Here is a 27140-nt window from a genome sequence, read left to right as displayed (position 1 = left end):
TTCTTTTTTAATAGATGGCAGAACTAGAGCATCTTGCTTTCTTTGCCCTCAGTGCTCAGCATAGGGGGAAAAAACACCAACCTGGCTTGTCAACCATGCCATGCATAACTTAGAAGTCATTAAGATTTAAGAGTGACAGGTAGCTTTGATTTTTATGGTTGTTTTTAAAATCATTAGATGCCTATAAGCTAAAAATGAAAAATACCCTTGAAGGTGTCTGACAGGCTGAAAGCTCTTTTAGGAAAATAAGATCATTCTCTTCTGAAAATCTTTGGGTTTGCTCATGCTACATTCCAACCTGTGAAAACTTGAAAGCCTCGGCATGAGAAAAGGGGAATCCTGGGTGTGGCTGACCTGGAGAAATCAGGACAGCAGACAGGTGGGGAGAGGAGTTGGTTCCAGTATTTTTGGGTGTGTGTACTCAGTCCTTTCATCTGTTTCTCAAACATGCAAGGAAATAACCTTTGCTAATATTTAAAGTGAAAGTAATCTTTCATTTGTGATTAGGGCTGCTGTAGAAAGGAAAATGTATGTGGATCTAGAACTTAAATGCTGAAAGAATGTGTTTTCTGGTCATTTTCCCATGTGTGTTGCACAGTGACAGGTTTCCTGACTCTTCCCTTATCCTGGATCCCATGTGCAATATTCTTCACAAACCAAAAATTTTAAATAGTAATTTATACCAAGAATTTGTAAGAGGCTCGCCCACAGTAAGTGTCCTCAGTGCCTGCTTTGGGCCTCCTGATATACTGGGGGATTTTTGGTTTTGTTGTTGTTGTTGTTTTGTGTTTTTTTGCAGTACGCGGGCTTCTCACTGTTGTGGCCTCTCCCATTTCGGAGCACAGGCTTCAGACGCACAGGCTCAGCGGCCATGGCTCACGGGCCCAGCCGCTCCGTGGCATGTGGGATCTTCCCGGCCCGGGGCACGAACCCGTGTCCCCTGCATCAGCAGGTGGACTCTCAACCACTGCGCCACCAGGGAAGCCCACTGGGTTTGATTAATCCCTTTCTTCTACTTGGTGGAGGTCCCCACCATCAGAGCCATAAGTCATTTGGCAATTCATGATAAAACATGGTTAAGAATGGGGCTTGTTCTGCTTCTTGCCCATTATTAAACAGTCCATGTGAACTGGGGAGAGAATGTGTCTGTCTGACCTTTCATCTGTTTTAGGATTGTGAGGCTATTTCTACTTTAAAAGGATCTTACAAGGGAGACACTCCCAAGATTCATAATTTGGGGTAGTTCTCCTGTGGTACAAACCTCTGCCTGTGCAGGGTACATCTGGCTCTCACAGTGTCTCTGGTGGGGAAGCAAGACTGTCTGAGTGACGGAGAGAAAAGACCTCATAGGGAATCCAAGTTGATTCCCTCCCCATAATCTGGCTTTGCACATGAAACAGAGACAGAAATCTGAAAGCTTAGCTACTCTCAGGGTTCCACTAAGGCTTTTCAAATTGTTTCTCTACTGTGCTTTATACCTGCCTGCATCCTTGTGTCTTCTGATCTCCTGTATCTATTTGCCACTGTCCAGGAAGCAGCTGGGACAGCCAGCGGCTTTACTTGCTCAGTGGTTCTGCTGTTACCTCCCTTCCTGCTGGTAGAAGCACCTTCCTCCTTTGAGCCCAGCAGGATCAGTGGTAGGTGTTTTATGAAGCTGGATCCTCCCTGCCTGTGGTTTGGTGAGGGCTCCATATAAGACTAACCAAATTCTGAGACAAGACTTAGAAATTTAGAGGCATAACTATGCATTTACTTGGCTTTTGTTTTGTTTTGTTTTTGCTTTTCAGCCTTGCAGGTAAAGACATAACCATCCCTCGCATCCCACCCCACTTTTAAGGCCTGACTTGGATGATACATTATAAAGTGGAGTATAGAAGTGATTTCTAATGAGATTTTTGCTATTATAGAGCAAGCAACACTGTTTCCCGTAGATGCTTTTTTCAAAGCATGAGGCATTTTGTTGTCTCTTCCTGTTTTCCTTCTGTTGCACATACCCTCCATTGTCGACCCAGTTGTTGTTAGATACTCCTAGAACTTCATTTGTCTGTGGGGGGTGGGGACTGATTATATGGCCTCTCTTCCACCCTAGACTAGTAACTTTCCATGCCATGGAAGGTACACATGGGCAGGAGATTCTAGCAACTTCCACATATGACCTTTCTCCTTTCACCATCAATCCTGAGTATCATCATTGAAGGGAATTCAACTCACCTTATTTGTTTGTTTATTTATTTTTAAAGAATTAGTTTTATTTATATATTTATTTTTGGTTGCGTTGGGTCTTCGTTGCTGTGCACAGGCTTTCTCTAGTTGTGTTGAGCAGGCGCTACTCTCTGTTGCGGCGCGTGGGCTTCTCATTGAGGTGGCTTCTCTTGTTGTGGAGCACAGGCTCTAGGCGCGCAGGCTTCAGTAGTTGTGGCCCATGGGCTTAGCTGCTCTGCAGAGTGTGGGATCTTCCAGACCAGGGATTGAACTTGTGTCCCCTGCATTGGCAGGCAGATTCTTAACGGTGTGCCAACAGGGAAGTCCCTCACCATATTTATGAAAGGAACAATTAGATATGCAGAGTGTTTGGAAAGATGCCCACATTATATTAAGTTAAAAAAAGGGCTTCCCTGGTGGCGCAGTGGTTGAGAGTCCGCCTGCCGATGCAGGGGACACGGGTTCGTGCCCCGGTCCGGGAAGATCCCACATGCCGTGGAGCGGCTGGGCCCGTGAGCCATGGCCACTGAGCCTGCGTGTCCGGAGCCTGGGCTCCGCAACGGGAGAGGCCACAACAGTGAGAGGCCCACATACCGCGAAAAAAAAAAAAAAGATGCATACTAGTAGGGTCCCTTAAACTGCTTCTGTCACTACCAGAAATATCTCAAGGTGAAGCTGGGTAACATCTGTAAGGATGAGAATAAGATTCTTTCTTTTTAATAGCGGCCTCTATCAGGAATGTTTAAGGTGTTTGGGGGATTTTGGTTTTTGTTTTTTTAGCAATGAGAAAAATATGGCCAAAAAATTAAGATTTAAAAAAAGGCAGGATGTAATTCCTAATGCCAAGTGTTTTCTGCAAAATGCTGTTAACACACTGGCCTGAGGCCCCTGGTTATGTTCAACTAAAAGAATGTGGTGGAAGAAGCCCCAGCTTGGAAGTGAGGACATCCAAAATTGTATCCTGGCTCTGCCCCCGAATTCCTGTGTCACTTAGTGTCCTCATCTGCTAAATGAGGGTGTTGGATTGATTCCTAAGAGTTCTGATGCCCACCCTCTTAAAAGAATTATTTTCTCGCTAGAATCGGGAGAGGTTGGGGGTTGGGATGAGCGTTGGCTGGTGATGCACACTTACTCATCAGGAAAGTCCCACTGTAACCACAGGGGTAAGGGATGATGTCAGTTTATTTCCCTCTCCCAAAGACATAGCCCTGCCTTGGGCTTCCCCTAGGGTTTTACAGTGCAAAGTTCTTAGCCATCCTTGGAAGGTAGGCCTAGAGGTTGAGGTGTGTAATGATGTCAGTTTCTCAGTCTTTCAGCCTCTTGGGCACGGGGTTTGTTCTTACCAATAGAAACGGAGGTTTATGATAAAGAATTATACAGGAAGCCTTTGTTTAGCTCTTTCTCCCATTCCTGTCAGCAGCTACTTTGAACCCTTTCTGTTCTCTCACAGCTTCCTGCCCATATCCTTCGCTCTTGGTTGAGAACATTGCCTCTTTACAAGAAAACAGATGGTATTAGGCACAAACTCGCCATCTTCCTTCACCCTCCCTTTCACCAGTTACTTGCATCCCTGTTCTTCTTTGTCATCTTGCTGCTGCCCTTGAAGTGGGAGCAACTGTTCCCTGTGTGAGGTTAACTCTGTTCTGCAAACTACCTTCTCACCTTACATCCTTACTGTTATTTAAAAAATGCTGTAAGCTCCCAATGTTTGAGTTCCTACCAAGTACCACAAATCAATTAACCCTATTTACCACATATATGGGTCGTTTCCTCAGTTTAAATTGAGGAAACTTAAGCTCAGAAATATTGGTCATTTGCTAATAAGTGGGACCTGTGGGGTTTGAATTAGGTTCATCTGCAAACCCTATGACCTCAACCACTCCTGACACATGGACTTCCAGCTCTGGCCTCCACCTTGAGATCCACACTGGCTCCTAGATACAGGACAAGGTCCCAAAGACACCTCACACTTTGTAATTCACACTTCATTAATTTTCCCCCTTGGTTGTCTTCTAACCCCACACCTTCCCCCGTCTCGAGCTCCCTCTGCTCCACTTGGTAAGTTGCTAAGTTGGTAATACCATCGCACTGCCATCTACCGGGTGATCACTGCTGTGGATCTGTCACCCCTACATCCAGTCGGTCTCTAAGTCGTGCCCATGTGTGCCTTGAATCCACCCTGTCATCTGTCACCACTGCCCTCATCTGGGTTAGTTCTTAACATTTTTACTTCTCCCAGCTTGACTCCCCTCAAAGCTGGTTGCCATACTACTCCCAGAAAATATAACAGGAAGGAAGACACAGTCACAGGAGTGCTGGAAACCAAGCTCAAACAACTGCTACCCTCTGGGAGGGCTTGCCCCGGAATCTGTTACTGAGCATCAGTTCGTATGCAGACTTCTGAATAAGCAGCACAGTCCAGAGAAGGGCTGTCCCTGGGTAGAAGACCTCAGCTATTCAGCTCTTCCTGTAATTTGATGTAATTTTTTCCTAGTTCCTTTTGTCATTGATGGTAATGATCTTTGATGTGTACTTAAAACTATCTTGTCCCCTTTGTGGTGGTTTCTTCACTGCTTTTGTACTTTGCATCCCTGCTCATTTCCCTTTCCCCAGTGAAGTATTAATGTTTATTATCTGGTCATCTCTGGTCTTTTGAACATGAAGTCAAGTTATTTCTGGATAATTATGAAGGGAAAGAAAAATATTAAGTTCTTCCCATCTGTGAGATGCTGTCAGGCCCTGGATAATTAACGCACATACCTATTACTGGTAGAGATGGTTAGAATCGTAATAGAAGGCCATCTGACACATTACTAAAGTTTTCAATATGCATGCCTTTCCAACCAGCTTTCCCCTTTTGCAGCTTGCAGTGCTAAGAGTAAATGCACCAAACGATGCATTTTTCACTTAGGGGCACTCATGAGATAGACTGTTTGGGTAGACTTTAAGTGATATGGGTAGAATCATTTCCCCGAAACCAAGCTGCGTATGCGCAGCCCTTGGCCCTGCTTTGCCAGTAAATTAACCGCCTCGTGTTCCTGTGTGCTGAGGCTCGTGGACATGTGCTGTGCTCCAGAACCACCTTGGAAGTGTGCGGGTGTGTTTGCTTCTGCTGTGGGAAAAGTGTTTTCCCTCATCTCGTTTGCAACTCAGCATTTCCTCAAAGGAAAACTATTAACAAATGGCTGTCTTTGTACCAGTTCAAGGATCTTGATCCAGAAAGAACCTACTGGTCAGTCTTTCTCTGGGCTTTGTTCCCCCACTGTGTCTGAAAGTGCCCGGTATTCTCTCCCTGATGGCCTTGAACTCATTTCTCTTGCCAGTACACATCATTTTGTCTTCTTCACTCTTCCATACGCAGTTTGTTGTTTGTTTTGCTAACTTTTCTCATCACATAGCCCCGTTTTGGGGGTACCCTTGACTTGAGACCCGAGTACGTCTGCTCTGAAGTTGGCAGACGAGAAGTACAGAAGCAGATTTTCTACCAGCAGTAGTTACTCGGGCTGAGCACTTGCTTCATGTGTTCTTATTCAGTCTTCACACAGTATTTACCCTTCATACTTCCCCATTTAAAATATGAGAAGACTGATAAGGTGAACACAGGTCAGAGTGACTCTCTCCTGGAGGCACACAGCCAGCCAGGGAGCAGTAAAGCCAGTCAGTTGGGCACTCCCTGAAGTCTACTTCCAGTGGATATATATCCCAGGCTGATGGTGGAGAGGGGGGTGAAATTAGCAGGCTCTTTGCCTCGCTAGGAGGCTTCAGCAATTGAAGCAAGAGTTAGGGGTAGAGTTGCATTGCGTTAACTGTGTTAAACCATATGAGCACATGTATTAGCTTCCTATTGCTGCTGTAACAAGTTACCACAAACTTAGTTGCTTAAACAACACAAATTTATTATCTAGTTCTGCAGGTTAGGAGTCTAACATGGGTCTCAGTAGGCTAAAATCAAGGGCTGCATTCCTTTCTGGAGGCTCGGGAGAATCCCTTTCCTTGCTCTTTGCCACCTTCATTCCTTGGCTTCTGGCCCCCTTCCATCTTCAAAGCCAGCAATGGCGGGTCAAGTCATTTTCATCACTAGTACTGACTCTTCTGCCTTCTTCCACATGTCAGGACTCCTGTGATTATACTGGGCCTACCTGGTTAATCCAGGATAATCTTTCTAAGTCCAGCTGGTTAGCAGTCTTAATTCCACCTGCAACCTCTGTTCCCCTCTGCCATGTAAGGTAACATATTCATATGTTCTGGGCATTAGGGTGTGGATATTCAGGGGTGTAGGGGGGCATTATTTTGTTTGCTGCCACATGCCACTTTCATAGCTTGGTAGGACAGAGCCGCCACCCCTAAACGCTCATCCTTGGTCTAGGTTGCTTCTGGAAGGTGTGTGATCCTTCCTGTTCTTCTCACCCACAGCCTAAAACACAGCTTCCCAATGGATCCAGCCAGTCTGACGTTGTCTAAGGCTAATTTTTTTCCTGTGGCCCAGGAAGAGATTCCAGTTCTATCTCTTGATGGGAGGAAGAAGAGATCTCATTAAGGGCCCCCTTTATCAGGGAAAGGTGCTCACCTAGGCACGGCTGCACACCTAGTTTCTGCCCTCAAGAAAAATCTGCAAGTGTCTTCCATTGATGAGCTCCTCCATGTGCTTGCTTCTGCTAAGCCTGTGTCCATCGGTAATGTGACCTGGGTGAATACTGTGGGCCGGATGCTGCATCTGTTCCCTCATTGATCCTCAGGGCAATAGTAGTAGCACTTTGCAACAATTACTGTTTATCCCCAAACGCACATTTGACATATAAATGGAGGAGTTATTGCATCACCCTATTGGGATGTAGCTACCGGAGGTTTTTTGCGGCCCTGTTTTAAACAAGGGTGTAAGTGGATGTTGCTAATACCTTATGAAGAAAGAATTCAGGGAGGTTAAGTAATTTGCTCAAGGCCACACGAAAAATCAGTAACAGGATTGAAATCCAGGTACAAAACTACATTTTCTATATTTTCTCCATATCCGTCAGAAAACTCCACTTGAGAGTGAACTGCTGTTTTGTTTATAGAAGAGCTCTTTTGACTGGAAATTGGGAGTGAACAGGCAGGAACCCCCTTTAACACAGGCTCAATGAGGTAACAGTCCCCACCGTGTGGGATGTCCTTTGCTTCTTGCTACATTACAGAAGCTCTCACTTCTCCTTAAAAACTCTCAGGGGGAGGACAGGAGATCTTAAAATCACATATATTTTCATTTTAGAATTTCACTTGGGTGGTGTCCTTCAGTCACTTCACTTGTGATTGCAAACCCCATTGCTCTTGGTCTGAATTTCATTCAGCATAATCATGCCTCATTATTTTATGCAGCATAGGAGTACTTATAGTGATTTAAAATTAGATCATTACTTTTCCTTGAATATGTCACTGTTTGAGTTATGCAGAACACCACAAGTAGGTGGGCAGTCTGTGTGAAGAGATGTTTCTTATTGGCACTTTCCCTCCTGGGATCTTAACAGCATAACCCTGAACCTATTAGAAATACTGGTATTAAAGTCCCTATTTCTTCCTCGGGGCTACCCCTCCTGCAAGGTTGGGTGCTCTGAGGCCCCATTCTCAGCTACAGCTTCTCCTTGGTGCTGACTCCCAATTCAGTCTCTAGCCCAGACCTCAGTTCTGAGCTGCCGTGGGATATCTAGGCATCAGGGCTCACTTAATCCTTATAACACTCTTATAAATGGGTGGATGAACACTACATTTTGTAATTGGGAAATGAAGAATCAAGAAGATATGGTGGTTTGCTATAAGCCTTAGAGGTGGGAGTTAAGGAGCTTTGTTTAAAGAGAAAAATGTAAAATGTTCCAGTTGAGAGGGAATTAAAACTGTAGGCAGTTAGTATCACATGTATATAGCATAACATAAGGAATAACTAATACATATTATGTCTTAAGGTAAATGTTCAAAACAGAGAGAGGAGTAATTAGGCAAAGAAGGGATGGAGATAGAGAGGGACAGAGATAGATAAGATGGGGGTGTTACTGCATAGATATCTATTGGGGTATAGCCACTGAAGGGTTTTGTGGCCCTGTTTTCACACTTAATCATGGTTGTAAGTAGGATTTTTGCTAATACTTGACTCAGTGAAGGCTGAAACCAAGCCAAAGCTGGAATATGTGGAACCATTTTATTAGTCAGTTTTACAAAAAGAGAAAAGCCTCTGTTTATATAGTCTGGAAGAGTCATTTGACCAGTTCTTCAATGCCATCTGAAATTGCTTTGGGGTTAACTTAGCCTTTCCCTTAAGACCCGTATACGATAAGGGGTTGAGAGGAGCACAGACTGGGTTTTCATTCCTCCCAATCTCTGAGGCCTGATCTCTGAGCAAGGTGGCTTTGGTGCCAGCTAGTGTCACTGTTTAATATGTGATGGAGAGGAAGTAACAGGTTAACTTTGATAGGTGGACATGCCAGCTGTGTAAACTGAACCAGAATATTTCTCCATGCCGTTGCCTACCCTCCCACCCCCGGAAGCAGAAATGAAGTGATTTGCCTTCAGCTGTTGGTTTTCCCTTGCTGTGTCCCTCCCCTGCTCTCCCCTCTCTAGGGAAATGAGGACTTTCTTTTCTATATTACTCATGAGTTCAAGTTTAGAACAATATAATGGATATAGGAAGTGCTTTATTCTGAAAACGTTGAGAGAGAAGTTGCTGGGTGACTTGCCACTGGCTTAATTTTACCCTCTCTCCTACAGATTCAAAAATGTTTTATCAGAAAGTTAACTTTAGAACTTTCATGAGACTTTAGAACTAATTCTGGCGGGTAGACGCATAAGCTTAAGTAAGGGAGCAAAGAGACAAATGATTCTGAAATGTGGAGCTGGATGAATGGCTGCTTTCTTCAGTGGGTCAAAGGCATGAAAAAATAAGGTTGAGGGCAGAGGGCAGGAATTACTCTCAATTTAGTGACAGGGCAATCAAATGCAAAGTTTGGACTGTGTTTGAACATGAAACTAATCAAGCAACGGTTTAAAAAAAGATTTTTTTTTTTTTGAGGACACCAGGGAAATTTGCACATGGTCTATATATTAGGTGATACTGAGGAATTAATGTCATTTTTATCAGCTGTGATAATGACATTGCCGTGGAAAATACTCCACATATTTTGGTCCTTCTGAAGTAGGGGTGAAGTGACAAAGTCTGGGATTTGCAACAGATGAAGCAAGTTTGACAAAATTCAGGAAACTGTTGAATCTAAGTGATATATATGGGGTTCACTATACAATCCTCTACATCTGAGATGATGGAAAATTTTCATATTGACTTCTTAAGTGTTTTACCTGGCCTCCTGAGCCCACAGTTGAGTTGCATCTACAGTTCAGTGTGGTTATCCTATCACAGCCGCCAGACCACAGACACTTTAATTCCTGTTGGGAAGCACGTTGCCACCAACCCAGAGCCAAAAAAGCCAAATACCATCCAGAAGCTCTTTTTCTTGTTGTTGTTGTTTTTTTAAAAAAAAAAAAAAGTTTCCTTCAGCTTATCCAGAACTAATGATTCTGGAGTGAGGACCAAGATATCGACCTAGATACAATTGATTACCAGCCCCCAGAGGGTGGGAAGGTGGCTTTTTAAAAACTACCCTTTTTAATTTTATTTTATAGGACTACCAGAAGGCTTCAGACCTTCTATGACGGAAATCATTCCTGTGCCAGAGGAGTGTGTCATATTCCAATGGCTGAGCCGTTCTGCCCTAAAACAAGAGAGGTTCGTAATATTTCTGGAAGGTGCACCAGAATAAATCATGAGGGCTTGGGGTGGCATCTAGACGTAGAATTAACTGGCCAAGCATGTGGTCTCTCTTCCCCTCTCTAGCTTGCTGCTTACTCAAGGTTTTATGAAGAGTTGTTTCCCTTTGCTAATAATGTCTCCCCTACTCTCAGTCATTTGTAAGATGAATCACTCAAAGTTGCAACCTACTTTTCTTTTTTTCTTAACTAAGTTTTGATTTTGCTGTCAGGATACCTTTTAAAATAATTTAGGGTAGCATAGTATGTCTAGAGTATACAATCTGGAACCAGATTTCTTATGATCAGGTCTTTACTCTTCAGCTTAATTGGTGTGTGTCTTTGGACCAAAACCTCGGGTTTGGTTTCCTCGTTTGTAAAATAAGGTGATGATAACATGTACCTTGTAGGACTGTGAGGGATAAAAGAGTTATTTACTTATAAAGTGCTTTGAGTGCTGCCTGTTAGTTATAAGACATCCAGTGACTGTTAACTGCTTTTATGAATTAAGTTATTAATAATCTGTAAATTGTCAGATTGGCATCATTTGCCTTTGAGCTGAGTTTGGCTGTTACTGTCCAGCTTCCTCTCCAGGATTATAGTAACATCACAGGACTAAAGGGGCAGCCCTACAAAAGCCAATGGTGATATAAAGTGAGGAATCACAGCCTTAGCTTTCAGAGAATAAAAATGGCTACCACAATTCAAAAGTCCATCCATGGTACTTTTCTTATAACTCAAGATTTGAAAGTCAGGTGCAACCCAGTAGGTCAGAAGTTATTGTCAGAGACAAACTGCCTAGTAAAATCTACTTTATAAAATAACTTAGACGATACAGATACCTAAACATGTTAATCATTCAGGTGATTTTAACACCTGAATGTGGAAAGTAGTATATGTTCAGCCTTGTATAATCATGTAAAACTAGCTTCCTTACAGTTAAGAGCTAGGGCACCTTAACCTCACTCTGGTCTCAGAAATCTAGAATCCAAAGCCAGGCGTTGGAGCCATTTCAGATATATCACTGCATGTTGATTCTCTGTGACTTCTGTGAAAGCACCTTTTTTACTTCTTTAAAACAAAAAAAAAGGCAGGTTAACTTTTAAGTGTGAGTTTAGAATATATTTGACCCTTGAACAACATGAGGGGTTGGGGCACTGACCTACCATGCACTTGAAAATCTGAGTATAACTTTACAGTTGGCCCTCCTTATCTGCAGTTCTGCATCCAAGGATTCAGCGAACCACAGATGGTATAGTGTTGTAGTATGAATTTATTGGAAAAAATCCATGTATGAGTGGACTGCACAGTTCAAACCTATGTTGTTCAAGGATCAACTGTGTATGTTCCTGGGTAGTTATCAGCAGAATATATCAGAACAATGTAAGTCTGAAACACAGATCTGTCCACAGAATAAATTTGCTCTCCAGAGGAAGGTAGATGTGTGCAATAACATTTTTGTCCACTTCAAAATGGGGGCAGCTTGGGAAGAAATAGACTAGGGAGAGAATATGCATGTTAGTAGGAAATCAGAGGTACTGCCCAGTGATTTGGGTACTAGGAGTAGAGATGGGTAAGGGAAAAGTGCTAATGATGTATGCAGAGCACATGTAAATGTGGTGGCTGGATGATAGTTTCCAGTAATGCAGTTTGGCCTCCCTTGAGACTGAATTAATTCAGCTATTATTAGTCTAGTCAAGCTAAGGACCCTCACATAAAGATTTTAAAAGAATGCTGGGGAGGGCAGTTTAAGAAAATGGGAAAATAAGGCCTTCAGAGTATTACTTTATTCTTATATACCCTAAAAGAGATTTTAAAATATTGTCCAAAAAATGTAAAGAGTGGGTGGTGTTGCCCCTTCGTAATTATCACTTTAACTTTCAACATCATTTTGTCCTTTCGTGTACCGATGACAGATTGTCAAGTGGCAAGCAAGGTACACTATGGTTGTACTATATCTTACCACTTGTGTTGAAATATATGTATATAAAAGAGATAAATATGAAAATATTTATATGCAGATAGAGTGTTTCTGGAAAGTTGACCGAAGAACTGGTAACAGTGGTTTCCCATGGGGAAACTGGGTCGCTAGTACACAGGTAGAAGAAATACTTGTCACAGAATAATATCCTTTTGTACTGTTTACATTTTTGTACCATGTGCAAGTGTTACCTATTCCAAAAATAGTACTTCTAGTCGAAAGGTAATCTGAAACACATTCTTCTAAAGTCCTGACACAGTAAAGAGACCTCTCAGCCTGTAGTTTATATTTCTGGCACCTTACAGTGGCGTTATCTGTTTGTGTGGGAGTGCAGAGTACTTGCCCAGGTGGCAAGGGCCCAGAGTCTGTCACTGGCTGGCCCACCCAGGCCGATAAGCCTCTACTTCCTCCTCCCCATCGTGGCACCCACCACCCAGGGTGATGGTGAAGACGTACAAGGCACATTGCCACTGGCCTGCGATAGTTGTGATCTTCCTTCACACATCTCTAGAAGCACTCTGAAGTTTGGCCGAGACATACAGCTCAGTTATTTGGGATTTTTAAAGACATTTAATGAAGACAGGACTGGGCTGGTTATATCTTAATTTTGAAAGTGGAGGGGGGGGACAGCAGGGGAAAGAGTGATTTAATAAGCCCTTGTATTTATACCTATACTCCTTAAGGAAAAGTTTTTATTTAGCAGAACCTTATTTTCAGCATGTATAGGATAAATAAACATGATGTAGCATCAGCTAGTCATCTAGGGCTTGTCATCGTTCTAAATTTGGAGTTGCCGAAGCTCTTGTTAAAATTCTTTCTCGTCTTGCCATAGCATAATGTGTTATTTTTAAGGAAATAGGTTAATTTGCTTATGTGGTTCAGACATGTGCAGGCAAGACTTTGGCCTAGATTGGAGCCTTCTATTGACTTTGAGTCACTCCATCTTATATATGGTATCATAGGAAACTTGACAAATTATTTGGGAAATGTGTAGAAGCTGCCAGTGTTAATAATTAGAAGACCAGTTAAGCATTTAGATTCCTTGCTATATATATTCCTTAGCTCATTTAATATTCACAGTATCGGGGCTTCCCTGGTGGCACAGTGGTTAAGAATCCGCCTGCCAGTGCAGGGGACACAGGTTCGAGCCCTGGTCTGGGAAGATCCCATATGCTGCGGAGCAACTAAGCCTGTGTGCCACAACTACTGAGCCTGCGAGCCACAACTACTGAAGCCCCCGCGCCTAGAGCCCATCCTCCGCAACAAGAGAAGCCACTGCAATGAGAAGCCCACGCACCGTAACAAAGATAAGCCCCCGCTGGCTGCAACTAGAGAAAGCCCACATGCAGCAACGAAGACCCAAAACAGCCAATAAATAAATAAATAAATAAATTCTTAAAAAAAAACAAAACAAAACTTCTCAGTATCTCTGAGTTATATAATATTATTATTCCCATTTTACAGATGAAAAAACTAGGACGTACATAAGGGTAAGTGAATTCTTGGCAGTGCTTTAACAGTTAAGTTTAAAAGACTAATTTTTTTTTTTAATTAAAAAGGAATCTTGAAGCACAGGCTAAGAAAATAATGAAATTAGATTAGACATACATTATTAGACACTAAAAATGTGATCAAACTTTTAAATAATGTTTCTAAACTCATATGTGACCTTGCCTCTAAAGGGATGCCAAGATAAGTTTATCTCTGGATAGAAGAAATCAGCACAGCCCCATTCTGTTTTTTACTGTATGTCTTTAGAGAGGCAATAGGCAAAAGAGATTATGAAATCACTTTCTACCCCCAAAAAGCTTTCACAAAAGCCCTCAGGTTTTGTATAAAAGACCAGTGAGAATGAGTTTCTCAGGAGCTTGAAAACAGTTCACTCTGTACATCTCTGAGATGTGAATGAGGAAGGCACCTTAGTGTAGCCTTGGAGGTTAAAAGCTCAGGCTCAAGCCCCCATTCACAATCCATGATAGTCTCTTAAAGTTGTTAAGAAGTGAGATTAAAGCATGTAAACAAATGCCTGGTGTGTAGAAAAACCTCACTGTTTGCTCTTGTAGCTGTGAGCTAGGGGCTGGGGCAGGACAGAGCACTATGTAAGGGTAAGGGTCTAGGAAACACCCTTCTGTGATTTCCTAGGTTCTCTTTGAGGGCCTACAGGTACTAGGTATTTATAGTAACAATCTTTTAAAGAATCAGAGGAAAAATAAATTAAGCTGAACTTCTGTTTGTATGTTCGTGTGTTTTGAGTTTGGTTCTTTGCATTCTAGGTCCTCATAGAGACCGCTAAGAAGCTAGGACTCCGGTGCCACTCAAAAGGGACAATGATCACAATTGAGGGACCTCGTTTTAGCTCCCGGGCAGAAAGTGTCATGTTCCAAACCTGGGGTGCGGATGTTATCAACATGACCACAGTTCCAGAGGTGATTCTTGCTAAGGAGGCTGGAATTTGCTACGCAAGTATCGCCATGGCAACAGATTATGATTGCTGGAAGGAGCATGAGGAAGTGGTAAGTGAAATTCTCTTTGGAACTTGTATGGCCTGGGTTTCCACGTGCTGTGTGAGCCAGTAAGAGAGTGTTTTAACTCTTTGTTTATGTTACATTAGTTCCAGAAAGTGCCATTCTACCAGGTTTTAAAGTCAGCTTTTTATACACTGTCATTAGGTATTAACAGATTTTTTCTGTAGTTCCCACTGGAAGAACAGAAATCTTCATAGAGAATAGAAAGACACTTTTATCCAAGGATCAACAGGGGAACAGTACATTGTAAACATGTAGGTGTGTTGGGAATTATATTGAGACTTGGCCCTTACTTTAAGGATAAAGACTTGGTTATAAGTTCTGTATGCTGTGCTACTGTTTATTATGTAGGGTGAAAACCCTGCTATTACGTACCTCTTCCTGGTAAAAGGACTCTGTATTCATGTCTGTCTGTATTCCTGTTTGTCTCACCTACCTTGGCTGGGTACTGTGCTTGGTAAAATAATATGATAGCAGACAGACAAGTCCATAAGGAGCCAACATTCTGGGTTTTGTGGGGCTGGGTAGAGGCCAAGCAAACCAATGTGAGAAGGCTCAGGGTTATAAAGAAATAGTGTGATAAGGTACAGAAGTACATATCAAATTGGCCCAACCAAATACTTGAAATCCAGGAAGGCTTCCTGGTTTAAGTGTGATGGCAAAGATGGCCGTGCCTGAGTTGAGTGGAGAGGAGAGGAGGGAGAAGAGGGAGGCAGGGCCACGTAGGCTGTGTAAGGATTTCAGATGGGAGGTCAATGAGGGTTTTTGGCAGGAAAGACAGCAAGATCCAGCTGGTATTTGAGGACACTGGGCCACTGAGGTCAGGCTTCCAAAACAAATATTTTCTTTGTGGAAAACTTTGAACATCTACAAAAGTAGAGTCTAGTATAATGAACCCCCAGTTACCATCACTGAGCTTTCCACAGTTATCAGCCATGTCAAATCTTGTTTTATTTATATGCCCCTACCCACTTTTCTCTCCCCTACCCTAATTATTTTGAAGTAAATTTTTCTAAAAGGCCTCTCTTTTAAAATAATTTTTTAAAACCACACCATTGTTGTATGAAAAAATATTGATATTAATTCCTTAATATAATCAAATGTCCAGATTTGTCACATTTTCCCTCGTTTTATAATTTTTAACTGTTCAAATCAGGATCCCTTATAATCCACACATTGCATTTGAACGATATGCCTCTTAAATCTTTTACTGTAATATTCTCCTCCCTTTTCATTCCTTGCATCTTACTTGAAAAAACCAGATCATTTGTCTTGTCATTTATCTCATTTTAAAAAGAGAAAGTGATAAAACTACAGCCAAGAAATTTTGAAGGAAGAAGTGCTGGTGTGGCAGTTCTGAACACACTTAGGGAAGGTGACATCTTCTCCAAAGGGACCTTACCACCATCTCAGGCTGCTTGTTTCACCATCCAATTTCATGTAAAATGGAGTAAGATATTCTAGCTGCCTGTCCATCCGTGGGTATGGATTTTGGGTCATAGATGAACACAGATTCTTTGCATGAATGTCTTATCCTGACTCTGCAGTGTAGTAAACTGTTGCTGACAACTAGGATGTTTGTTATGTAAGAGATTTGCAAATCCTGACTCAACAAAGTCTCTGACTTGGCAGCTTTGGTCACCTAAGGGACAGCTCAGCCTCATGATGTTGAGAAGCTGCTTCCAATTAATAGGAGACTCCAGCCTCTGCCACTCCACAAGAGCAGATTGCTTCCTGCCTGTGGCTTTCTGCTCGGTCTAGTAACATTTGTCCCCCATGCAGAGCGAATGGTACTTTCGTTTAGTAGCCCACATGAGGTTTGGAAAACAGTCAGTTGGAGCTACTTCAGTTAAAAGCAAAAAAAAAAAAAAAAAAAAAAACCTAAGCTCTTTGTAAGTGGTAAGGCACGAAAGCAAATAATATTAAATGCCACCAGGAAAACATAGACAAAGATGGCATCATCTCAGTCAGCTATGTGTGTCATTGTGCTTTAAACCAGATGTGTAGCCTGGCATGGCAAAAAGGTTTTAGAGTTGCCTAAACCCTTCTTCAAATTCCTGTTCTTTTTACTTGTAATACTGGTTGAGTTATTTAACCTGTTCGCATGGGTGGGGGTTGTGTAGTTACATTTCTGACCTTGCAGATTATTAGGAGATTTATTAGGAGATTAGATTATTAGGAGAATTAAGCCATATGATAAATGTAGAGCATCTAGTATAGTGCTGGCTCCTGAGAGGGTGGTCATCAGATGGTAGGTGTGATGGAATGGGGGAGGGGGATAGTTTCTGAAGAAAACTTCTCTGAGATTTAAGCTGGATGTTGAACAGGAGGTTAGAATTTATTGTGAGGAAGTTAGTAGAAAGGACATTTTGGGTGAAGAACAACAGCAGAAACAAAGAGAAAAAGGAGATCAGAATCTATATTAGTCACGAAGTGTGAGGAAAAGAGTAAAATACAAGGTAAATCTCTTGGATGCTTCATGACCCTGCATTTGAAGATTCATAGCTGGCCAGGCACCCAGCTAGCTGGTCACCACCTTGTGCTGTGATCCCCTCGCACAGTGATGGGACTCCCCTCTGCTACAGTGCTCATCATTTTGTTCTAAACACATCTCAATGTTGTGGGAGGGGTCTGGACTTGATACTTCAGGAAACAGAAAGGTGTAATCATTGTGCCCTGCCCCTGAATCTTGGGTTTCTTCTAAGCATAGTGAAACATGACAAGTACTCTTTCTGATCATCTGTTTTACACTTAACTTTTTTCAGCTTTCTTATGAAACAACTTTACTCAGAAACAGACAATGGTAATGAACGTCCAAGAATCCAACATCCAGCTTCAATCATAAACATAACAACTTAAGGCCAATCATATTTCATCTATACTCTGATCCATAATTTTATCCATAAACATTTTAGGAAACATTTAACATAACCACATTACCGTTATCGCATTCCAACAGTAATTGCTTAATACATCCAGGCAAAGTTCAATTTTCTAGTTATCTCAAATAGCATAAGTGATTTTTTTCTTCCAGGTATTTTTTAAAGAAACCAGGTCATTTGTCCTGTAGAGTTTCCCACCATCCAAATTGGTGAAATCATCTCCTTAGGGTGGTTTATCCAATTTCTCAGTGCTCTGTTATTTTCTGTAAATTTGCAGTAGGATCTAGAGATTTGATCATATTCGGTCATCATAATCCACAAGGAAGCTCATTAAGGTGGACTGTTTCTTTGTTTGGTTTGGGTTTTCTGTGATGTTAACAGCCCATCCATTAATTCACTGGGACTGTAAAATGGTTGATGCTTTGATTCCATCATTTTTCTTTATTAGCTGGAAGACTTCTCTAAAGAGAAATGTGCTTATCTTCTGATTTATCCAGTATAGCAACAGTTTTTAAAACTGTAATCCATTCTATGGACATGAAAAGAGCCACAATCTTTTTAGGCCATGCTAACACATTATATATCTGAGAAACTTTCTTGGATGCCATACTGAAAACCAGTAGTGCTTTTCAGAGATGTCATTGGGTTTCTCCAAGAGCTCTCCCTGATACATGCAGAGCTTGCGCTCAGGGGATTGAAAATGGGGTAAACTGACTTTAACAGATCAGGTAGGAACTCAAGAAAATGTTCTGTGAAAAGCAGTGGAATTTTAAATTGCTGTTAACATCCCGTGTTGTTGTTTCTCTAGGTTTCTGTGGACCGGGTCTTAAAGACCCTGAAAGAAAATGCCAATAAAGCCAAAAGTTTACTTCTCACTACCATACCTCAGGTAGGATCCATGGAATGGTCAGAAACCCTCCATAACATTAGGGTAAGTATCCTCAGCCATCTGTAAGCAGACACTTCCATAGACCCTCAGCTGCCTTTTTCTCTTAATTTGCATTTCACCCTTGGTCCATCTTCTTATGTATTTTATACTAGACTAGATGTTTTCTACAAGTTTTCATGCTATTTACTACTACTAACCATAAATGGAATAGATATACATTTTGGCTGGTAATGCAAGAGCACTGGAAGTTAAGGTGGGGAGAGTTTTATTATCTAGTCTACCAGGTTCTTAACATTGTCCTGCTTTGCAGTATATCCCTAAGTTTTACTTCAGAAGATCGGTAATATTTGCTCTGTACATGGATTACACTGCAGACAAGGCCGTTTTCTCTTTGGCAGATCCATGCAAACTGTTGGCAGCCTTTAAAGCCAAAACACTGACAACAGCAATACTGAAATGGTGCCAGGGAATGTCTACTTAACAGTTAATGCTGCGTCAAACTAAGATAGTAATTAATGATAAACAAGTGATGGGTTGCAGATTGGTAGCTCTTCAATTCTAGTATTAATTCCCAGAATATAATTTGAACTGACTGCTGAGCTCAGAGATGTGTGGTTTTTATCTGGACATCTTGAGACTCTCTTGATTAACCACCTTGGATAAGAAGTTGCCTGAAATTGATCAGATGTTACATTCACCTAGTAGCCAGTATATCCTAAGGTCTCCTAGAACACATCTGTACTTTTAGGTCTTAAGAAAAGTAGTTGAGAGAGGATTCGAAAAGTTGATAAAAGCCCTCTCTACCTGAATTACTACCAAGGAGCCCTGGAATGAGAGCCACTGTTTTAGTGTGACAAGGACACTATGTGGTAGTAAATGATTGCCAATTGCTGGGCATGGAGGTGCCAAGATTTGTAGTGTTTGCTCATTGCTGTGGTATAAATGCTCTTGCACGGCCGACTTCAAGCTACTAACATGAAGCCACTGGTAAGCTGGGAAGTGATGTACATAATCAGGTTTTTACAAGCTGGTACAAGCAGGCTCCAGCACACCACTGTAATAATATGCCTCTCAGCCTTGAGGACTGGCAAAGTCAGGAATATTGACATTTGTAATCTGTCTTCCCTACTAGACTTTAAATCCATAAGGAGCAGGAAACACATCCATTGGTTTCAGCCTATATACCCAGGAGATAAATGTTCTTTAATGAGTAAATGTTAGGCCCTTCCCCCCATGAAGTATTTCATCATAATTGAAATACAGGCAGCCCTTATTATAAGGATAAAGAAAAGGGGAACAGAAAACAAATTCTAAGAATTGGAGAATGTCACTTTAAACTAGAAACAGTTACATTTAGCTAAACATAATGAGTGTAATGTGATAGAGCAGCATGACTTTGGCTTGTCTAAATAAACACACTGTTGATTGGCAGGAAATGTGACTCTACTTTTGCTGCTGCTGAGGGTATAACCTGCAAGATGGGATGGTGTGTTTTGGGTTTGTTTTTTTTTCGTTTTTTTTTTAGGTTTCTGACCCCATTTTGACCATAGTCCCTTGAACTTAAAGATAATTTGTCAAGCAATAAATTTATTATTTCAGCTGCATTTTTAAGTAAAGATGTATGGATAGTAGAAATTGGTGTTCTTTCTGTGACGCTTCTGAAAGTGTGTGTAAAATTGTGTGTTTCTGTATGTATGCATTTTTTAAGAGGGTCAATATGTGTAGAAAAGAGAAAATGAAGAATTGCTGCTCTAGACAAAATTAAGAATCATGGCCTCCATTCTATAGCATTAAGGAACACCATACTAATAATCCCTTATTCCAGGGCAGTATTTTCAGCTCTCTCAGCACTGAAGTGTGTATCATTAATTCACTACACTTAGTGAGCACCCACTATATGTCAAGATATGTAAGACGCTGTAATGAAGAAGCTCCGATTCTATTTGGTGATACTAACGTAGAAATTTCAATGACGTTTTGCAGTGGAATAAGGCAAATGATGGAGGTTGCATAAACAACAATCCAGGCTAGAGGTTGGTGTATAAAATATGTCCTAGTGGATGTGAAGGCGGATGGAGATAAGTGAGAATCAGAACAGTCCTCTGAGATAAACATTCTGAACCTCACCTTACATGAAAGAAGAATGAAGAACTAAAAGTTAGGAGTTACACTCAAAGTCCCATAATTTGTGCCTGCTTTCTTTCAGAAAATGGCCCAGTTTTCTGTTATGTTACCAAGACATTAAAATAGCATGGCTGCCCAGAAGGCAAGGTAACCTTCTAACTCCAATCATTTGGGGAATTCCTGCTTGAGAAAACACAGAAGAGATATGCAGCTTCTGTGCCCTTGCCCCCTAAGGAAGAACAAGTGATAAGACAAGACATTGCTCACATCAGAGATGCCTTCTAAAAGACTTGGACTGCTTCAAATAACAGAAGGAAAGCAAATAACCAGAAAACGTGGGGAAATATTTACACATTAGAAAAAAAGAAGACACCTTTCACCATTCCCCCAAATTTGTAACAGTAAAGGTAAGCAGTAACATTCCTATGTTGCCAAGGAATGTGAACAAATAGCTCTTAGACTATTTATTGATGTGACTGTGAATTGGTATAATCTTTTTGGAGGGCATTTTGGTAAAATGTATCACAAGGCTTAAAAAATACCCTTTGTACTGGTTACTTTACTCCTAGGAATTTATCTTTAAGAAATTATCAGAGATACATACAAATAATTATGTATAAAGAAGGATGTAGAACATAGTTTTAATAGCAGATATTCAAAACAATCTGAATATCCAACAACTGGAGGTAATCATGGTTAAGCTCTAATTAGATTGTGAAGCAGCCAACTGAACATCATGGTTTCACATAATATTTAACGTACTAAGGAAATTGTTGCTGTATAATATGAAATGGGGATATATAAGCATTTTACAGTACTAATTTTGTTTTAAATATGTACAAAGAATAGAAAGATATATACTCTTTTGTTATTATATTTGGGGGGAGGGATACTGGATAAATTTTTAATTTTCTTTGTATTTTTCCATATCTTCACATTTTTCTACAATGAATATAATCAAATAGTGAAGTTTTAAAAATAAAAATGGGGGCTTCCCTGGTGGCGCAGTGGTTGAGAGTCTGCCTGCTGATGCAGGGGACACGGGTTCGTGCCTCGGTCTGGGAAGATCCCACGTGCCGCGGAGCGGCTGGGCCCGTGAGCCATGGCCGCTGAGCCTGCGCGTCCGGAGCCTGTGCTCCGCAATGGGAGAGGTCACAACAGTGAGAGGCCCGCGTACCGCAAAAAAAATAAATAAATAAAATAAAAACTAAAAAAAATAAAATAAAAATGGGCTTAGAAAGATCCAGTTCTTGAAAACACACTTTCTGGTAATGCAGCAAAAGTTAAAATGGCAATACTAAGAGGAGTTCTGTTTGAGTTCAATCTTTATTTTTGTTAAAAAAGATAATTAATGACTGTATAGTCAGAACAATACTTGGGTTTGCAACAATGTGAGAAAAGCTGGGTGTTTAATATGGAGCTAATCTTAAATTATTTAAGAGACTGTATATACACATTATAGTGTGTCTGATATTCTTTAAATTGACATTTGATTTTTTGTTTCTACTCCTTTTTATGATTTGATGAATTATTTTCCATGAGTTGGTGATTTTTGTTTTTTAATAAAGAAAATGGAAGCTTCTTATTGTTTTTTATTGTCAATTTTTTAGGAATGTGGTTTGTTTTCTTATCACAGGGAGATCATACTTCCCTCAAAATTACTCCTCCTCACTGTGGTCTGTTACTGGGTCCTTTAGTGATGTATCTCGTCTGTTTAAAGAGATTGTAGAATGAATGTGTTTGTGTCTAAGAAACTGTCTTCAAGATAATAAGCTGCTAATTGTAAACAATAAACTAGTTACCCACCCTTCAGCATTAATACTAAGCTGTCTGGGTTATATGTGAGTATGGCTCTTGGGTTCTCAGATGCAGTGGTTTCAACTCTGCATATGAGGGAGCCACAGAGGAACTGATGGGTCTGAACCTAAGGTTCTCTGGCTCTATACCCCATGATTGTTTTCACTACCCTGTAATATATGCTATGCCTTACTTTCCTTCATTTTTGGTAGGTGTCTGAGGATGTCAAGGCCAAAATGTGGGCATTTTTCTTGTTGCCTTCCCAAAGTACAGTGCTCTCCAAGTTAAAGAAGTTCTTTTCTCGATCCAGTAGCCTTTTCTTGCAGCCTCATTTTTAGACTTCTCAAATGGAGTACATGGTACTCTTGTTTTGTTACCCATCATTCACTCCTTAAACAAAGCCAATAATATAATTTTCCTCCTACCTCATTCTTGAGGACTTTGCTGACCATTTCTTCCCAGAACACTTCCACTTCTATGATTCTTCACTCCTTTTCTTAGCTACAAAAATAAGTGAACACTGTGATCAGTTTTGAGCATTTCGAAGTTTCCCCAGTGGATTATGGGCATAATGGAAAAGTTCTAGCTTCGTGACTTAGCCCCTTGGAAGAGTGCTGAGTTACTAATTAGTACATCTGCATCTATTTAGAAATGTGTATTGGCATTGTGAGCTGCTTATTTTTGTTCTGCATTGTTGTTCATGATTTTGACAATTAGATAACCAGAACAGTTCATATTCAGTGTTAACCAAAAAGAGTGGAGAAGGCTGGAACAGCAGGCTTACATTTGAGACCTGAAAATACTTCGCAAATTAGCCTCAGTGCATCCTGGAGTTGTTCATAATAGGCCAAAGCTTAAGAACGGCTAAAATTCTCAGTGGGGTGGGGTGGGGCGGGGCGGGGGGGGGTGTCTAAATAAGGTACATTAATTCAAATAAATAACATCTTTATGTGCCAGTATAAAACAATGTCGGTGATAAAAGTGGAAACCAGAGAAATATGTAAAGTAAAATAATGCAGTTTGTGTGGGTGTGTGGATAGCATATTTATGCTTTATGTCCACAGAGTTTCTGGAAAGAAGCTGAGTGATAACCTCTGAGGTACCAGCCAAGGGACCTACTGTCTACCTCGTACCTTTCTGTACTCTTTGGACTTTTTACCATAGGCATCTTATCTACTCTTGGTTTATTCATTTTGAGGCATGGAGAATAGGGGAGGCCTTGCTCTATAGCAGTTTATATAAAATAACCTCTTTAACCTGACATTGAATTCTGCGAGGTCATGTCCGAGACAGTGTGTCTACTTCTGGGCACAACACTTTCAGGGGAACTCTGACCACCTGAAAAGCACCGAAAGAAGCGTATGGGAACTGGGAATACCATGCCACGTACATAATGGTTAAAGGGACTGAATATGTCTAACTATTTAAGAGAAAATCTTATGTGAGCATTTCAAATATTTAAAGGGCTGTTCAGTTCTGGACTAACCTCTCTCACTACTGATAAGCCTCCATAAAAGCAGGAAACATCTTTTTTACTTATTATGGGATCCTTTGTTCCTTGTACTTAGCACAAGATCAGTGAATATCTGCGTAAGTGAAAATCTGATCCTATTTTTCCTACATAAAACCTCCATCAGCTCTTCATACACCTCCTCCTCTGTCTTCACTTTCAGCAAGTGACTTCAGTTCTCTCTTCACTGACAAAACTGAAGCATCAGCAGACAACTTCCAGGCATACCCCCATTACCCTCCCCCAAGCTCTTTCCCCCTCTATTGTCTTTTCTGACAATACACATATTAGCAGCACCTGGAGGACTTCTTAAGCCAGACTGCATGATCCCACCCTAGAGTTTCTTTTTTAGAAGTCATCAGTCTGGGACATAGTAATCTGAGGTTTGTAGCCATCTTGAAATTGTGCACACATTTCAGTACTGGTGTCTCAGTCCCCCTTTCTGTGTTTTGCATCTTCCAGCCTCTGCTGAGCTTGTTGATTGCTGCTCCCAACATAACCCATTCCACTGGTGGACAGGGGATGGTTAGAAAGAATTCTTTTTCTTAAATTTTGAATTGAAGTTAATCTACCTGTAACTTTCATTTGTCCCTCTCTGGAACTACTAGGGAGCCATCTAATCTCTTCCACACAACACAATTCTAATATTGGATGACAGCCTGTCCTTCCAAGAGACATTTTGCCTGAACATCTTTAGTTCTTTTTCTTTTCCAGTGTTATTGAGATATAATTGACATTCAATATTGTAAGTTTAAGATAGCATAATGACATATGTATATATTGCAAACTGATTAGTTAACATCCATCACGTCATACAGTTAGAGAAAAAAAATGTTTTTCCTTGTGATGGGAACTTTTAGGATCTGCTCCCTTAGCATCTTTCAAATATACCATAAAGCGTTATTAACTATAGTCATCATATTGTACATTACATCCCTGGTACTAACTTATAACTGGAAGTTTGTACATTTAACCACCTCCACCTAATTCCCCTACCCTCCACCTCCTGCCTCTGGCAACCACAAATCCGATATCTGTTTCTATGAGTTTAGTGTTCTGTTTTATTTTAGATTCCACATATAAATGAGATGAATAGTATTTGTCTTTCTCTATCTGACTTATTTCACTTACCATAATGCCCTCAAGGTCCATCAGTGTTGTTACAAATGGCAGGATTTCCTTCTCTTTATGGCTGTACCATATTCCACTGTTTATAAACATACCACATTTTCTTTATTCATCCATCAATGGGTACATAGTTTGTTTCCATGTCTTGGCTGTTATGAATAATACTGCAATGAACATGGGGGTGCAGATATCTCTTCAACATGGTGATTTTGTTTAATTTTTTTGAGAACCTCCATACTGTTTTTCATAGTGGCTATACCAATTTACATTCCCACCAACCTTGCACAAAGGTTCTCTTCTCTCCACATCCTTGCCAGCGTTTCTTATCTCTTTTTTTTTTTTTCTGATAGCCATTCTGACAAGCCTGATGTGTTATCTCATTGTGGCTTTGCACTGCCCTAATGTTGAGGACCTTTTCATGTACCTTTTGGTCATCTGAATATCTTGGGAAAATGTCTGTTCAGGTCCGTTGCCAATTTTTCAGTTAGATGATGATGATTATTATTATTTGCTATTCAGTTGTACGGGTTTTTATATATTTTGAATGTTAACCCCTTATCAGATACATGATTTGCAAATATTTTCTGCCATTCTGTAAGCTACCGTTTCATTTTGTTGATCGTCTCTTTTGACTTTCAGAAGCTTTTAACTTGGATGTGGTCCCACTTGTTTATTGTTCATTTTGTTGTTTGTGCTTTAACTGTCATATCCAAAAAATCATTGCCAAGACCCATGTCAACAAATGTCTTTCCTGTGTTTTCTTCTAGGAGGTTTGTGGTTTCAGGTCTTACATTTAGGTCTTTAATTCATTTCAATTTAATTTTTGTGAGTGGTGTAGGTATAAAATAGGGCTTCAGAGTTTCTGATTCAAGAGGTCTGGGATAGGGCCTAATAATTTACATTTCTAATAAGTTCCAGGTGACCACACTTTGAAAACTGCTATCATAGATGTTTTTCCCTGCTCATCCACTTACTAGATCTTGTAACTCTCACCTAGTCAAAGACATCACTCTGGCACTTGCCCCTTTCTCCATAATCAAACTGCCCCGCATTACTGGATCACTGCATCTCAATGCACAAATATGCTGTTATTTCTGCTATTAAAAAAATACTTCTTGACCACAATTCTCTCTACTATTTGTCTTAATGCTTTGACTTTCATTGAAATATAACCTCTTGAAGAGCTATCTGTTTTCACTGCCTCCAATTCATCTTCATTCTTTCTTTAAAAAATAAATTTATTATTTATTTTTGGCTGCATTATGTCTTCGTTGCTGCACACAGGCTTTCTCTAGTTGTGGCGAGTGGGAGCTAGTCTTTGTTGTGGCGCACGGGCTTCTCTTGTTCCAGAGCATGGGCTCTAGGTGCACAGGCTTAGTTGATTTGCAGCATGTGGGATCTTCCCAGACCAGGGATCGAACCCATGTCCCCTGCATTGGCAGGTGGATTCTTAACCACTTTGCCATCAGGGAAGTCCCATCTTCATTGTTTCTTCAGCCCACTCCAAATCAAATTTTGCCAGCATCTCACTTCCAATACCACAAAAATTATACTCAAGGTCACTTGTATTAAAGCTATTGGTCAATTCTCAGACTTCACCCTTCTCCTGTCAGCAGCATTTGATACATTTTATCCCTTCCTGCTCTTTAATAAACTTTCTTCATGTAGCTTCCAAAGACACCACACTCGATTTTTCTTCTACCTCAACAGCTGCTATTCAGTCTTCTTTGCTGGTTCCTCCTCTTCTCCCTGATCTCAATCTTTGGATTTTGTATCTTCACTCATTCCTTGGCGACCATTTCTCATCTTTCCCCCAGATCTGCTCTCCCAGCACAGTTGTTGGCAGTTTCATTCATCCAGTTCCTCAGACCAAAAACATGGAGTCATCCTGGCCTCTTCAAAACCCACATTCACACCAGGAAAACCTTATTCACTCTACCATCAAAACATATCCAGAAACTATTTCTCACAATATCTACTGCTTCTACCCTGCTCTGAGCTGCTCTCATTTCTCACCTGAATACTGAAATAACCTTCTAACTGGTCTTCCAGCTTCTACCCTTTTCCATGGGAGCAGCACCTGTCCTTCCTCTCTCTGACTTCCTCTCTTACTAACACCCTCTAACTCACTTTGCTCCATACCACCAACCTTGCTTTTCCTACAACACACCAGGCCTTCTCCTTGAGTACTTGCTTGGTGTCCCTTCTTCCTGCAAAACTCTTGCCCCAGATAACCACGTGGCTCATACTAGCACCTTCTTCAAATCACTGTTCAAAATATGCCTCAGTGGGTCAACCCCAACCATCCTACTTTAACGGAAAGCAAGAATCCTCACTC

General features: G+C 40.9%; 1 protein-coding gene across 1 annotated transcript in view; it reads left to right on the top strand.

Annotated features, from left to right (window-relative positions):
• Positions 1–21315, top strand: part of MTAP (methylthioadenosine phosphorylase) — a 38025-nt gene extending 16710 nt beyond the window's left edge. Inside the window, exons 5-8 of the mRNA XM_029203409.1 lie at positions 9844–9946; positions 14221–14460; positions 18163–18285; positions 20450–21315. Of these exons, the coding sequence (XP_029059242.1) occupies positions 9844–9946; positions 14221–14460; positions 18163–18285; positions 20450–20488 (505 nt within the window). The 3' untranslated portion in view covers positions 20489–21315. The remainder of the gene's footprint in view (positions 1–9843; positions 9947–14220; positions 14461–18162; positions 18286–20449) is intronic.
• The last annotated feature ends 5825 nt before the right edge of the window (positions 21316–27140 follow it).

Source organism: Monodon monoceros, unplaced genomic scaffold, assembly GCF_005190385.1.
Source record: "Monodon monoceros isolate NGI ecotype Baffin Bay Population unplaced genomic scaffold, NGI_Narwhal_1 Super_Scaffold_5, whole genome shotgun sequence".
Lineage (NCBI taxonomy): Eukaryota > Metazoa > Chordata > Mammalia > Artiodactyla > Monodontidae > Monodon > Monodon monoceros.
This window is presented reverse-complemented; position numbering and strand designations above follow the sequence as displayed.